Source organism: Artemia sp. Qi Xiang Cuo, chromosome 16 (genome assembly GCF_049724085.1).
Source record: "Artemia sp. Qi Xiang Cuo chromosome 16, ASM4972408v1, whole genome shotgun sequence".
Taxonomy (NCBI): domain Eukaryota; kingdom Metazoa; phylum Arthropoda; class Branchiopoda; order Anostraca; family Artemiidae; genus Artemia; species Artemia sp. Qi Xiang Cuo.
Genome location: NC_142809.1, coordinates 12771811 through 12786775, shown reverse-complemented (window position 1 = coordinate 12786775; position 14965 = coordinate 12771811). Strand labels below are relative to the sequence as shown.

The window sequence follows — 14965 nt, the reverse complement described above, 5'->3', positions numbered from 1 at the left end:
AAGTGCCTCTTCTGTACCCCCCAAAACACAGTATAAAGATAATAGCAGTAAGTTTACCACAGATAATTTTTGGCTCTGCATTCTCGGTGCGAACAAACAGCTCTTCAACTTCTTCTTACATTAGCGGGTACAAACAGCTCCTCTCATTTGATGTACCATCAGCGTTCTAATTACCCTGGAACACGTATTTTGGCAGAAACTTTCTCAAAATGCCTTTGAAACCAACTTGAGACTTCGAATCCTACTTTTAATTCCTAAAAACATCTAATAATAACATTGCACTACTAATTACCGATTTTCATATATGCATTGGGATAAATTAATTTAAAATTAGTTTCTTCAAAATTTAGTGTGCCAACGTTGAAGCCAAGTTTCGCGTTCAAGAGAAATCTGACTTGTCTACCCGTTAAAAGATCTAATGTCGCTTATGTTTCTACGTTCTGTGGAGTACTCGCACCTCGGTCCGGGTTTTTATAATGGGTGAGATGGGGAAAGATCATACTGCCTATAATTTATATAATGTGGCTCAAAACCGCCTCTGAGCTTACCATAACTGAATGCTTATCATCAATAGCTCCTCTGCCATATATAACACCATCCTTGATTACTCCATCAAAAGGATTAACAGACCATGAGCCATTGGCAGGGACAACGTCCAAATGAGCAGCAAGCAGGTAAGGCTTCAGCTCGCTATTGCTGCCACTGACTTTATACAAAAGGCTGTATGTGTTAACAAACTCTCTGCTTATGTTTGGTGATGAATGGACGAGCGGAAAGCCTACAATGAAAATAGTTCCATCATTCTTAAGCGGGGTTAACACTACGTACGTTTTTTTATACTAAATGGTTAAGTTTCATTACGTTAAGTATACACTTTAACATTTAATCAGCCCTTTTATATTAGACTAAATTAAAGGTCAACACGCGATCGGGATCATGGTCTATAATCGTCGCAATTATCATAAGCAAACTATCTAAAATTTAACAACGTGGAATGAAGATGAAGACTCAAACTCTGATGATGATTTTATGGTTATTGTGACAAAAAATGGCGTGAACAGCTTTCTAGGAACTTTATCATAAATTTATTCCAAAATTTATTCTGTGCTCATCCAGGAATTCCATTTTGTTACTGCTAAGTTGACTTTTTCCGTAACGTAACGTAAGCTTACGTAACGTCAAACTTTATATAGAGTCCAACAGGGCCGTATACAGTTTTTGTTTCTTTTTTTTTGGGGGGGGGGGTAGAGGGGGGGTACAGAAAAATCTTAAAACGCATAAAAAATTTGTTTATATTCATTCTTATTACAGTTTTGTGAGTCGGACAAACATTTCAGGGGACGGCCTCTCCCTGGATACGGCCTTGGAGTCCAAGTCTGCTTGCCAAGGCCTGCATTACGGAGAAAATTTGCTCTGTAAGATTAGAAAATGTAAAATCGTAAGTTACGTTAGTGTGAAAGGTTCTATGCCGCAGTGTGAAAGCGCCATTATATAAAACAATAAGCTTATAATATTTTGATGACACCCTGTTCAGGGAAACGAAGATGCTTCTGTCGAGGAAAGTTGATTTACAAGAGTGAAAAGTCGATTTACAATTATAACGGGAGGGTGGAGGGGGGTAACTTAATCGGTAAAAGAAATTTAAGTTCATAAAATTATGGCAAACCTTCCCGATATTTCGGTCTCGGTCAATACAACAGCTGGTAAAACTGAACTGTGTGTCCTTATAATCTGCCCCCCCCCCTGAGTAATTTGGCAAGTGATATCCATCAAAATAACCACAAAAGCTTATAAACTAAGAAGACTAAGTCACCAAGGCTAGGAATAAGTGAAGATGAAAAGGTGAAGTTGGGTAATGAAAAGATTGATCAACTGGGCAGCTTCACTTACCTTGGTAGTATTGTTGGTGGAGATGGTGGGAGCAGTGAAGATGTTAAAAGTAGAATAGCCAAGGCTCAGGATGTTTTTTCACAGTTAAAAAAAAGTTTGGAAGAATAGGAAGATAAGTCTCCAAACCAAGATTAGAATATTAGAAGCTACAATGATGACAGTAGTCAAATATGGTTCTGAAGAATGGGCGCTTCGAAAAGCGGATGAAGAATTGCTAGATGTTTTCCAGAGAAATTGCTCAAGGATTGTTCTGGGCACCCGGCTGACTGACCGTATTTCAAAAAATAGGCTGTACGAAAAATGTGGTTCAATACCGCTCTCTAGGGCTATAATGAAAGAAAGGTTGTGGTGGCCAGGCCACGTTGTGCGGATGAAGGATGACAGATTGCCGAAGATTGTTTTTTTCGGCCAACCTTCTAGGGCTAAAGGGAAAGAAGGTCGTCCTCGTCTAGGGTGGGAGGATGTCATAAAGAAAGATATAAAGGAAATGGGAACTTCGTGGGAGGGTGTAAAAAGGGAGGCTTTGAACAGATTGGGAGGGAGGAGGAGCGTGCGAAACTGTGTTCGCCTCAGGCGGCTTGGTGCTGCGGTGAGTTGTTAGCAGTAGTAGTAGTAATTCTTGAGAATGTCCGAAAAGTAAAATTGGTTAAAAGCTCTAACCTATATCCAGGATGGTAGAGATTTCCAAGTACGTCAATCGGGAGGGGGAGGGGTCAAGGGGAGCAATCGCCCATATATTTTAAGACCATCTGACATATATCATCTGAAATCTGCACCAAGCAATAATTTTTAGTAAATTCTTAATGATTTCTGCTGAAGCACATGATTGACCTGAGGCATCAGATCTGGACCTAAGTCCAGATCTGATGCCATATCTCAAGGGCGTCAATAAGTGGAAGAGTAGGAGGAGAAATTGCCCTCTAGAATTCTTTGACCATCTGATGGATATCATCTGAAATTTTGCAGGGTGAAAAAAACTGCACCAAACGATAGGTTTCGATAAATTCTTAATAATTTCTCCTGAAGAACATTGTTGATGCCAAATCTGAATGCAGTGCCAGTACAAACTAATGTTTGTGCCTTCCAAAAAAAATGGCACAAAAAACAAGTGTTATATGAAAAATCTAAGCAGTGAAAGTTCTGGGCCTAGACAGGGGGGGGGGCTTAACATATGATATTCAATTCCTTTTATTTTGTACTTTTACACTCCACCTGTAATATATCTCCCCCCCCCCCCCAGATTATGAGGCCTATAACCACAACTGGGTTTAAGTGAGGGTGCAGATACAGAAACTTCCAAAAATTCTTATAAGTTCTAAATCGTTCGAGACATTATTCCTGATAATTTCAGATTATTCAATTTCTAACTGACAGTTTTTCAACCGTTTTCTTAAAAATTATTTGCAAGAATTTCTGATAACTGATTATTGTTTATTATATTGCTAACATCAATCATCAGAATTAATACTTATAATGATTGATTAATGAACCTGCTTCTGAAGAACCTAATTAACTACACAAGATAATCAGAAACTCCTGAGCTAAAGCCTCGAACCTATGAATGGTTTTTGAATAATTTTACTAAAAGCTGATATGTGCAACAAAATTTGAAAATTGCCAATAATTTCTGAATGATTCAAGGGGTTATTTCAAATATTTTATAAATAATTATCAGAAAATATCCCTCGACCGATTCAAAAATTTAAATTTATATAATAATAGGACTAAAACTTAGAGCGAGTATATATCAAGCGTTTGCACACTATGTTTTATGTGCAACACAGTGTTTTAATAGTGTTTATGTAGCGTTGTTTGTGTACTGACTGATTGAAAAATTTAAGTTTATATAACAACAGCACCAAACTTAGAGCGAGCACATATCAAGTGTTCTCATACTGTGTTTCATGTGCAACATAGTGTTTTAACAGTGTTTATGTAGCGTTGTTTGTGTAGCGACTGATTCAAAAATCGAAGTTTATAGAACAACAGCGTCAAACTTAGAGTGAGCACATATCACTATGTGCTCAGTGTTATATAGTAAAACTATATAAGTTTTAATACTGTGTTTCATGTGCAACATAGTGTTTTAATAGTGTTTATGTAGCGTTGTTTGTGTACCGACTAATTCAAAAATCTAAGTTTATAGTACAACAGCATCAAACTTAGAGTGAGCATATATCAAGTGTTTTAATACGGCGTTTCATGTGCAACATAGTGTTTTAATAGTGTTTACGTAGCGTTGTTTGTGTACCGACTGGTTCAAAAATATAAGTTTATTGAACAACATTGTCAAAGTTAGAGTGAGCACATATCATGTGTTTGCACACTGTGTTTCATGTACAACATAGTGTTTTAATAATGTTTATGCAGTGTCGTTTGTGTACCGATTGATCAAAAAAATTTAAGTTTATATAGCAACAGCGCCAAACTTAAAGCGAGCGCATATCAAGTTTTTTAATTCTGTCTTTCATGTGCAACATAGTGTTTTAATAGTGTTTATGTAGCGTTGTTTGTGTACCGACTGATTCAAAAATATAAGTTTATAGAACAACATCGTCAAACTTAGAGTGAGCACATATCAAGTGTTTTCAAACTGTGTTTCATGTGCAACACAGTGTTTTAATAGTGTTTGTGTAGTTTTGTTTGTGTACTGACTGATTCAAAAATTTAAGTTTATATAATAACAGCACCAAACTTAGAGCGAGCACATATCACATGTTTTAATACTGTGTTTCATGTGCAACATAGTGTTTTAATAGTGTTTATGTAGCGTTGTTTGTGTACCGACTGATTCAAAAATCTAAGTATATAGAACAACAACATCAAACTTAGAGTGAGCACATATCGATTGTTTTAAGACTGTGTTTCTGGTACAAAATAGTGTTTTAATAGTATCTATGTACCGTTGTTTGTGTACAGACTGATTAAAAAATATAAGTTTATAGGACAAAAGCACCAAACTAAGAGAGAGCACATATCAAATATTTTAATACTGTGTTTCATGTGCAACTTAGTGTTTTCATAGTGTTTATGTAGCCTTGTTTGTGTACCGACTGATTCAAAAATATAAGTTTATAGAACAACAGCGTCAAAGTTAGAGTGAGCACATATCAAGTGTTTTAATACTGTGTTTCATGTGCAACTTAGTGTTTAAATAGTGTTTATGTAGCGTTGTTTGTGTACCGACTGATTCAAAAATATAAGTTTATAGAACAACAGCGTCAAAGTTAGAGTGAGCACATATCATGTGTTCGAACACTGTGTTTTTGCGAACACTGTGTTCACGCGTTGTTTGTGTACTGAATTATTAAAAAATTTAAGTTTATAGACCAACAGCACCAAACTTAGAGAGAGCACATGTCAAGGGTTTTAATACTGTGTTTGATGTGCAACCGTGTGTGTTAATAGTGTTTATGTAGCGTTGTTTGTGTAGCGACTGTTTAAAAAATCGAAGTTTATAGAACAACAGCGTCAAACTTAGAGTGAGCACATATCATGTGTGTGCACACTGTGTTTCATGTGCAACACAGTGTTTTAATAGTGTTTATGTAGTATTGTTTGTGTACTGACTGATTCAAAAATTTAAGTTTATGTAACAACAGCACTAAACTTAGAGCGAGCACATATCAAATGTTTTAATACTGTGTTTCATGTGCAACATAGTGTTTTAATAGTGTTTATGTAGCGTTGTTTGTGTACCGACTGATTCAAAAATCTAAGTTTATAGAACAACATCATCAAACTTAGAGTGAGCACATATCAAGTGTTTTAATACTGTATTTCATGTGCAACATAGTGTTTTAATAGTGTTTATGTAGCGTTGTTTGTGTACCGACTGATTCAAAAATCTAAGTTTATAGAACAACAGCATCAAACTTAGAGTGAGCATATATCAAGTGTTTTAATACTGTGTTTCATGTGCAACATAGTGTTTTAATAGTGTTTATGTAGCGTTGTTTGTATACCGACTGATTCAAAAATCTAAGTTTATAGAACAACAGCATCATACTTAGAGCGAGAACATATTAAGTTTTTTAATACTGTGTTTCTTGTGAAAAATAGTGTTTTAATAGTGTTTATGTAGCCTTGTTTGTGTACCGACTGATTCAAAAATCTAAGTTTATAGAACAACAGCGTCAAAGTTAGAGTGAGCACATATCAAACGCTTTAATACTGTGTTTCATGTGCAACATAGTGTTTTAATAGTGTTTATGTAGCGTTGTTTGTGTACCGACTGATTAAAAAATATAAGTTTATAGAACAACAGCGTCAAAGTTAGAGTGAGCACATATCATGTGTTTGCACACTGTGTTTTTGCGAACACTGTGTTCACGCGTTGTTTGTGTACTGACTGATTGAAAAATTTAAGTTTATATAACAACAGCACCAAACTTAGAGCGAGCACATATCAAGTGTTTTAATACTGTGTTTCATGTGCAACATAGTGTTTTAATAGTGTTTATGTAGCGTTGTTTGTGTGGCAACTGATTCAAAAATCGAAGTTTATAGAAAAACAGCGTCAAACTTAGAGTGAGCACATATCATGTGTTTGAACACTGTGTTTCATGTGCAACACAGTGTTTTAATAGTGTTTATGTAGTATTGTTTGTGTACTGACTGATTCAAAAATTTAAGTTTATGTAACAACAGCACTAAACTTAGAGCGAGCACATATCAAATGTTTTAATACTGTGTTTCATGTGCAACATAGTGTTTTAATAGTGTTTATGTAGCGTTGTTTGCGTACCGACTGATTCAAAAATCTAATTTTATAGAACAACAGCATCAAACTTAGAGTGAGCACATATCATGTGTTTTAACACTGTGTTTATTGAGCAACACAGTGTTTTAATAGTATTTATGCAGCGTTTTTTGTGTACCGACTAATTCAAAAATATAAGTTTATAGTACAACAGCGTCAAACTTAGAGTGAGCATATATCAAGTGTTTTAATACGGAGTTTCATGTGCAACATAGTGTTTTAATAGTGTTTACGTAGCGTTGTTTGTGTAGCGATTGGTTCAAAAATATAAGTTTATAGAACAACAGCGTCAAAGTTAGAGTGAGCACATATCATATGTTTGCACACTGTGTTTCATGTGCAACATAGTGTTTTAATAATGTTCATGCAGTGGAATTTTTGTACCGAATGATTAAAAAATTTAAGATTATATAGCAAAATCACCAAAAATAGATCGCGCGCAAATAAAGTGTTTTAATAATTTTTTTAATGTGCAACATAGTGTTTTAATATTGGTTATGTAGCGTTGTTTGTGTACCGACTGACTCAAAAACATAAGTTTATAGAACAACAGCGTCAAACTTAGAGTGAGCACATATCATGTGTTTGCACACTGTCTTTCATGTGCAACAGAGTGTTTTAATAGTGTTTATGTAGTATTGTTTGTGTACTGACTGATTCTAAATTTTAAGTTGATATAAAAACATCACCTAACTTAGAGCGAGCACATATCAAATGTTTTAATACTGTGTTTCATGTGCAACATAGTGTTTTAATAGTGTTTATGTAGCGTTGTTTGTGTACAGACTGATTCAAAAATCTAAGTTTATAGAACAACATCAACAAACATAGAGAGAGAACATATCAAGTGTTATAATACTGTGTTTCATGTACAACATAGTGTTTTAATAGTGTTTATGTAGCGTTGTTTGTGTACTGACTGATTCAAATATTTAAGTTTATAGAATAACAGCGTCAAACTTAGAGTGAGCACATATCATGTGTTTGCACACTGTGTTTCATGTGCAACACAGTGTTTTAATAGCGTTTGTGTAGTTTTGTTTGTGTACTGACTGATTCAAAAATTTTAGTTTATATACTAACAGCACCAAACTTAGAGCGAGTACATATCAGATGCTTAATTACTGTGTTTCATGTGCAACATAGTGTTTTGATAGTGTTTATGTAGCGTTGTTTGTATACCGACTGATTCAAAAATATAAGTTTATAGAACAACAGCATCAAACTTAGAGTGAGAACATATCAAGTGTTTTAATACTGTGTTTCATGTGCAACATAGTGTTTTAATAGTGTTTATGTAGCGTTGTTTGTTTACCGACTGATTCAAAAATATAAGTTTATAGAACAACAGCGTCAAAGTTAGAGTGAGCACATATCAAATGTTTTAATACTGTGTTTCATGTGCAACATAGTGTTTTCATAGTGTTTATGTAGCCTTGTTTGTGTACTGACTGATTCAAAAATATAAGTTTATATAACAACAGCGTCAAAGTTAGAGTGAGCACATATCATGTGTTTGCACACTGTGTTTTTGAGAACACTGTGTTCACGCGTTGTTTGTGTACTGACTTATTGAAAAATTTAAGTTTATAGAACAACAGCACCAAACTTAGAGAGAGCGCATATCAAAGGTTTTAATACTGTGTTTGATGTGCAACATAGTGTTATTATAGTGTGTATGTAGAGTTGTTTGTGTACCGATTGATTAAAAAATATAAGTTTATAGAAAAACAGCTTCAAAGTTAGAGTGAGCACATATCAAGTGTTTTAACACTGTGTTTCATGTGCAACAAAGTGTTTTAATAGTGTCTATGTAGTATTGTTTGTGTACTGACTGATTCAAAAATTTAAGTTTATGTAACAACAGCACTAAACTTAGAGCGAGCACATATCAAATGTTTTAATACTGTGTTTCATGTGCAACATAGTGTTTTAATAGTGTTTATGTAGCGTTGTTTGCGTACCGACTGATTCAAAAATCTAAGTTTATAGAAAAACAGCATCAAACTTAGAGTGAGCACATATCAAGTGTTTTAAAACTGTGTTTATTGTGCAACACAGTGTTTTACTAGTGTTTATGCAGCGTTGTTTGTGTACCGACTAATTCAAAAATATAAGTTTATAGTACAAAAGCATCAAACATAGAGTGAGCATATATCAAGTGTTTTAATACGGAGTTTCATGTGCAACATAGTGTTTTAATAGTGTTTACGTAGCGTTGTTTGTGTAGCGATTGGTTCAAAAATATAAGTTTATAGAACAACAACGTCAAACTTACAGTAAGCACAGATCATGTGTTTGCACACTGTGTTTCTTGTGCAACATAGTGTTTTAATAGTGTTCATGCAGTGGCATCTTTTTACCGAATGATTAAAAAAAATTAATATTATATAGCAAAAGCAACAAACTTATATCGAGCGCATATAAATTTTTTTAATAATGTGTTTAATGTGCAACATAGTGTTTTAATAGTGTTTATTTAGCATTTTGTGTGTAGCGACTGATTAAAATATCTAAGTATATAGAACAACAACGTCAAACTTAGAGTAAGCAAATGTCATGTGTTTGAAAACTGTGTTTCATGTGCAACATAGTGTTTTAATAGCGTTTATGTAGTTTTGTTTGTGTACTGACTGATTCAAAAATTTAAGTTTATATAATAACAGCACCAAACTTAGAGCGAGCACATATCAAATGTTTTAATACTGTGTTTCATGTGCAACATAGTGTTTTAATAGTGTTTATGCAGCGTTGTTTGTGTACCGACTGATTCAAAAATCTAAGTTTATAGAACAACAGCATCGAACTTAGAGTGAGGATATATCAAGTGTTTTAATACTGTGTTTCATGTGCAACATAGTGTTTTAATAGTGTTTATGTAGCGTTGTTTGTGTACCAACTGATTTAAAAATCTAAGTTTATAGAACAACAGCATCAAACTTAGAGTGAGCACATATCAAGTGTTTTAATACTGTGTTTCATGTGCAACATGTTGTTTTAATAGTGTTTACGTAGCGTTGTTTGTGTAGCGATAGGTTCAAAAGTCTAAGTTTATAGAACAACAACGTCAAACTTACTGTGAGCACATATCATGTGTTTGCACACTGTGTTTCTTGTACAACAGAGTGTTTTAATATTGTTCATGAAGTGGAATCTGTGTACAGCTTTATTAAAAAAATTTAAGTTTATATATCAACATCACCTACAATATAGCGAGTGCATATAAATTGTTTTAATAATGTGTTTCATGTGCAACATATTATTTTAATAATGTTTATGCAGCGTTGTTTGTGTACCGACTGATTCAAAAATATAAGTTTATAGAACAACAGCGTCAAACTTAGAGTGAGCACATATCATGTGTTTTCACTCTTTCTTTCATGTGCAACACATTGTTTCAATATAGTCTATGTTGTTTTTTTTGTGTACTTACTGATTCAAAAATATTAGTTTATGTAATAACAGAAATAAGCTTGGAGCGAGCACATATCTCATGTTTTAATACTGTGTTTCATGTGCAAAAGAGTGTTTTAATAGTGTTTATGTAGCGTTGTTTGTGTGCCAACTGATTCAAAAATCTAAGTTTATAGAACAACAGCATCAAACTTAGAGAGAGCACATATCAAGTGTTTTAATACTGTGTTTCATGTGCAACATAGTGTTTTAATAGTGTTGATGTAGCGTTGTTTGTGTACTGACTGATTCAAAAATATAAGTTTATAGAACAACAGCGTCAAACTTAGAGTGAGCACATATCATGTGTTTGCACACTGTCTTTCATGTGCAACACAGTGTTTTAATAGTGTTTATGTAGTATTGTTTGTGTACTGACTGATTCAAAAATTTAAGTTTATATAACAACAGCACCAAACTTAGAGCGAGCACATATCAAATGTTTTAATACTGTGTTTCATGTGCAACATAGTGTTTTAATAGTGTTGATGTAGCGTTGTTTGTGTACTGACTGATTCAAAAATATAAGTTTATACAAAAACAGCGTCAAACTTAGAGTGAACACATATCATGTGTTTGAACACTGTGTTTCATGTGCAACACAGTGTTTTAATAGTTTTTATGTAGTTTTGTTTGTGTACTGACTGATTCAAAAATTTAAGTTTATATAATAACAGCACCAAACTTAGAGCGAGTACATATCAGTTTCTTTATTACTGTGTTTCATGTACAATATAGTGTTTTAAAAGTGTTTATGCAGCGTTGTTTGTGTACCGACTGATTCAAAAATCTAAGTTTATAGAACAACAGCATCAAACTTAGAGTGAGCACATATCAAGTGTTTTAATACTGTGTTTCATGTGCAACATACGGTTTTAATAGTGTTTATGTAGCGTTGTTTGTGTACCGACTGATTCAAAAATCTAAGTTTATAGAACAACAGCATCAAACTTAGAGTGAGCACATATCAAATATTTTAAAACTGTGTTTCATGTGCAACATTGTGTTTTAATAGTATTTATGTAGAGTTGTTTGTGTGCAGACTGATTCAAAAATATAAGTTTATAGAACAACAACGTCAAAGTTAGTGTGAGCACATATCATATGTTTGCACACTGTGTTTCATGTGCAAAATAGTGTTGTAATAATGTTTATGAAGTGTCGTTTGTGTACCGAATGATTAAAAAAATTTAAGTTTATAGATCAACAGCAACAAACTTATAGCGAGTGCATATCAAGTGTTTTTATACTGTGTTTCATGTTCAACATATTGTTTTTATAGTGTTTATGTAGCGTTGTTTGTGTACCAACTTATTCAAAAATATAAGTTTATAAAACAACAGCGTCAAAGTTAGAGTGAGCAAATGTCATGGGTTTGCAAACTGTGTTTCACGTGCAATAGAGTCTTTTAATAGTGGTTATGTAGTATTGTTTGTGTACTGACTGATTGAAAAATTTAAGTTTATGTAACAACAGCACCAAACTTAGAGCGAGCACATATCTAATGTTTTAATACTGTGTTTCATGTGCAACATAGTGTTTTCATAGTGTTTATGTAGCCTTGTTTGTGTACCGACTGATTCAAAAATCTAAGTTTATAGAACAACAGCATCAAAGTTAGAGTGAGCACATATCAAGTGTTTTAATACTGTGTTTCATGTGCAACTTAGTGTTTTAATAGTGTTTATGTAGCGTTGTTTGTGTACCGACTGATTCAAAAATCTAAGTTTATAGAAAAACAGCATCAAACTTAGAGTGAGCACATATCAAGTGTTTTAATACTGTGTTTCATGTGCAACTTAGTGTTTTAATAGTGTTTATGTAGCGTTGTTTGTGTACCGACTGATTCAAAAATATAAGTTTATAGAACAACAGCGTCAAAGTTAGAGTGAGCACATATCATGTGTTCGCACACTGTGTTTTTGCGAACACTGTGTTCACGCGTTGTTTGTGTACTGACTGATTGAAAAATTTAAGTTTATATAACAACAGCACCAAACTTAGAGCGAGCGCATATCAATTGTTTTAATACTGTGTTTCATGTGCAACATAGTGTTTAAATAGTGTTTATGTAGCGTTGTTTGTGTAGCGATTGATTAAAAAATATAAGTTTATAGAACAACAGCGTCAAAGTGAGAGTGAGCACATATCATGGGTGTGCAAACTGTGTTTCACGTGCAATACAGTGTGTCAATAGTGTTTATGTAGATTTTTTTGAGTACAGACTGATTAAAATATATAAGTTTATAGAACAACAGCACCAAACTTAGAGCGAGCACATATCAAATGTTTTAATACTGTGTTTCATGTGCAACATAGTGTTTTAATAGTGTTTATGTAGCGTTGTTTGTGTGCCAACTGATTCAAAAATCTAAGTTTATAGAATAACAGCATCAAACTTAGAGTGAGCACATATCAAGTGCTTTAATACTGTTTCATGTGCAACATAGTGTTTTAATAGTATCTATGTACCGTTGTTTGTGTAATAACTGATTAAAAAATATAAGTGTATATAACAAAATCAACAAACTTAGAGCGAGAACATATCAATTATTTTAATATTGTGTTTCTTGTGCAACAGAGTTTTTTAATAGTGTTTATGTAGCGTTGTTTGTGTGCCGACAGATTCAAAAATATAAGTTTATAGAACAACAGCGTCAAAGTTATTGTGAGCACATATCATGTGTTTGCACACTGTGTTTCATGTGCAACATAGTGTTTTAATAGTGTTTATGTAGCGTTGTTTGTGTACCGACTGACTCAAAAATATAAGTTTATAGAACAACAGCGTCAAACTTAAAGTGAGCACATATCATGTGTTTGCACACTGTCTTTCATGTGCAACACAGTGTTTTAATAGTGTTTATGTAGTATTGTTTGTGTACTGACTGATTAAAAAAATTTAAGTTTATATATCAACAGCACCAAACTTAAAGCGAGCGCATATCAAGTGTTTTAATACTGTGTTTCATGTGCAACATAGTGTTTTAATAATGGTTATATAGCATTGTTTGTGTACCGACTGATTCAAAAATATAAGTTTATAGAACAACAGCGTCAAACTTAGAGTAAGCACATATCATGTGTTTGCACTCTGTGTTTCATGTGCAACACAGTGTTTCAATAGTGTTTATGTAGTATTGTTTGTGTACTGACTGATTCAAAAATTTAAGTTTATATAACAACAGCACCAAACTTAGAGCGAGCACATATCAAATGCTTTAATACTGTGTTTCATGTGCAACATAGTGTTTTAATAGTGTTTATGTAGCGTTGTTTGTGTGCCGACTGATTCAAAAATCTAAGTTTATAGAATAACAGCCTCAAACTTAGAGTGAGCACATATCAAGTGATTTAATACTGTTTCATGTACAACATAGTGTTTTAATAGTGTTTAAGTAGCGTTGTTTGTGTACCGACTGATTTAAAAATCTAAGTTTATAGAAAAACAGCATCAAACTTAGAGTGAGCACATATCAAGAGTTTTAATACTGTGTTTCATGTGCAACATAGTGTTTTAATAGTGTTTATGTAGCGTTGTTTGTGTACCGACTGATTAAAAAATATAAGTTTATATAACAACATCGTCAAAGTTAGAGTGAGCACATATCATGTGTTTGCACACTGTGTTTCAAGTGCAACATAGTGTTTTAATAATGTTTATGCAATGTCGTTTGTGTACCGATTGATTAAAAAAATTTAATTTTATATAGCAACAGCACCAAACTTAAAGCGAGCGCATATCAAGTGTTTTAATACTGTGTTTCATGTGCAACATAGTGTTTTAATAGTGTTTGTGTAGCGTTGTTTGTGTACTGACTGATTCAAAAATATAAGTTTATAGAACAACAGCGTCAAACTTAGAGGGAGCACATATCATGTGTTTGCACACTGTGTTTCATGTGCAACATAGTGTTTTAATAGTGTTTATGTAGTTTTGTTTGTGTACTAACTGATTCACAAATTTTAGTTTACATAACAACAGCACCAAACTTGGAGCGAGCACATATCAAATGTTTTAATACTGTGTTTCATGTGCAACATAGTGTTTTAATAGTGTTTATGTAGCGTTGTTTGTGTACAGACTGATTCAAAAATCTAAGTTTATAGAACAACAGCATCAAACTTAGAGTGAGCACATATCAAGTGTTTTAATACTGTGTTTCATGTGCAACATAGTGTTTTAATAGTGTTTATGTAGCGTTGTTTGTGTACTGACTGATCCAAAAATATAAGTTTATAGAACAACAGCGTCAAACTTAGAGTGAGCACATATCATGTGTTTGCACACTGTGTTTCATGCGCAACACAGTGTTTTAATAGTGATTGTGTAGTTTTGATTGTGTACTAACTGATTCAAAAATTTTAGTTTACGTACCAACAGCAACAAACTTAGATCAAGCACATATCAGTTGCTTAATTACTGTGTTTCATGTACAATATAGTGTTTTAAAAGTGTCTATGCACTGTTGTTTGTGTATCAAATGATTAAAAAATATAATTTTATATAACAAAAACATCAAACTTAGAGTGAGCACATATCAAGTACTATAATACTGTTTTTCTTGTGCAACATATTGTTTTTATAATATTTATGTAGAGTTGTTTGTGTACCGACTGACAAAAAAGTCTAAGTTTATAGAACAACATCATCAAAGTTAGAGTGAACAAATGTCAAGTGTTTTCACACTGTGTTTCACGTGCAATACAGTGTTTTAATAGCGATTGTGTAGTTTTGTTTGTGTACTGACTGATTCAAAAATTTTAGTTTACATACTAACAGCACCAAACTTTGAGCGAGCACATATCAGATTCTTAATTACTGTGTTTCATGTACAATATATTGTTTTAAAAGTATCT

General features: G+C 33.3%; 1 protein-coding gene across 3 annotated transcripts in view; it reads right to left on the bottom strand.

Annotated features, from left to right (window-relative positions):
• Positions 1 to 14965, bottom strand: part of LOC148942580 (N-fatty-acyl-amino acid synthase/hydrolase PM20D1-like) — a 127882-nt gene that overhangs the window by 70381 nt on the left and 42536 nt on the right. For all 3 annotated transcript variants that reach the window (XM_089102220.1, XM_089102218.1, XM_089102219.1), the window contains exon 3: positions 549 to 778. In XM_089102220.1, the coding sequence (XP_088958346.1) occupies positions 549 to 778 (230 nt within the window). The remainder of the gene's footprint in view (positions 1 to 548; positions 779 to 14965) is intronic.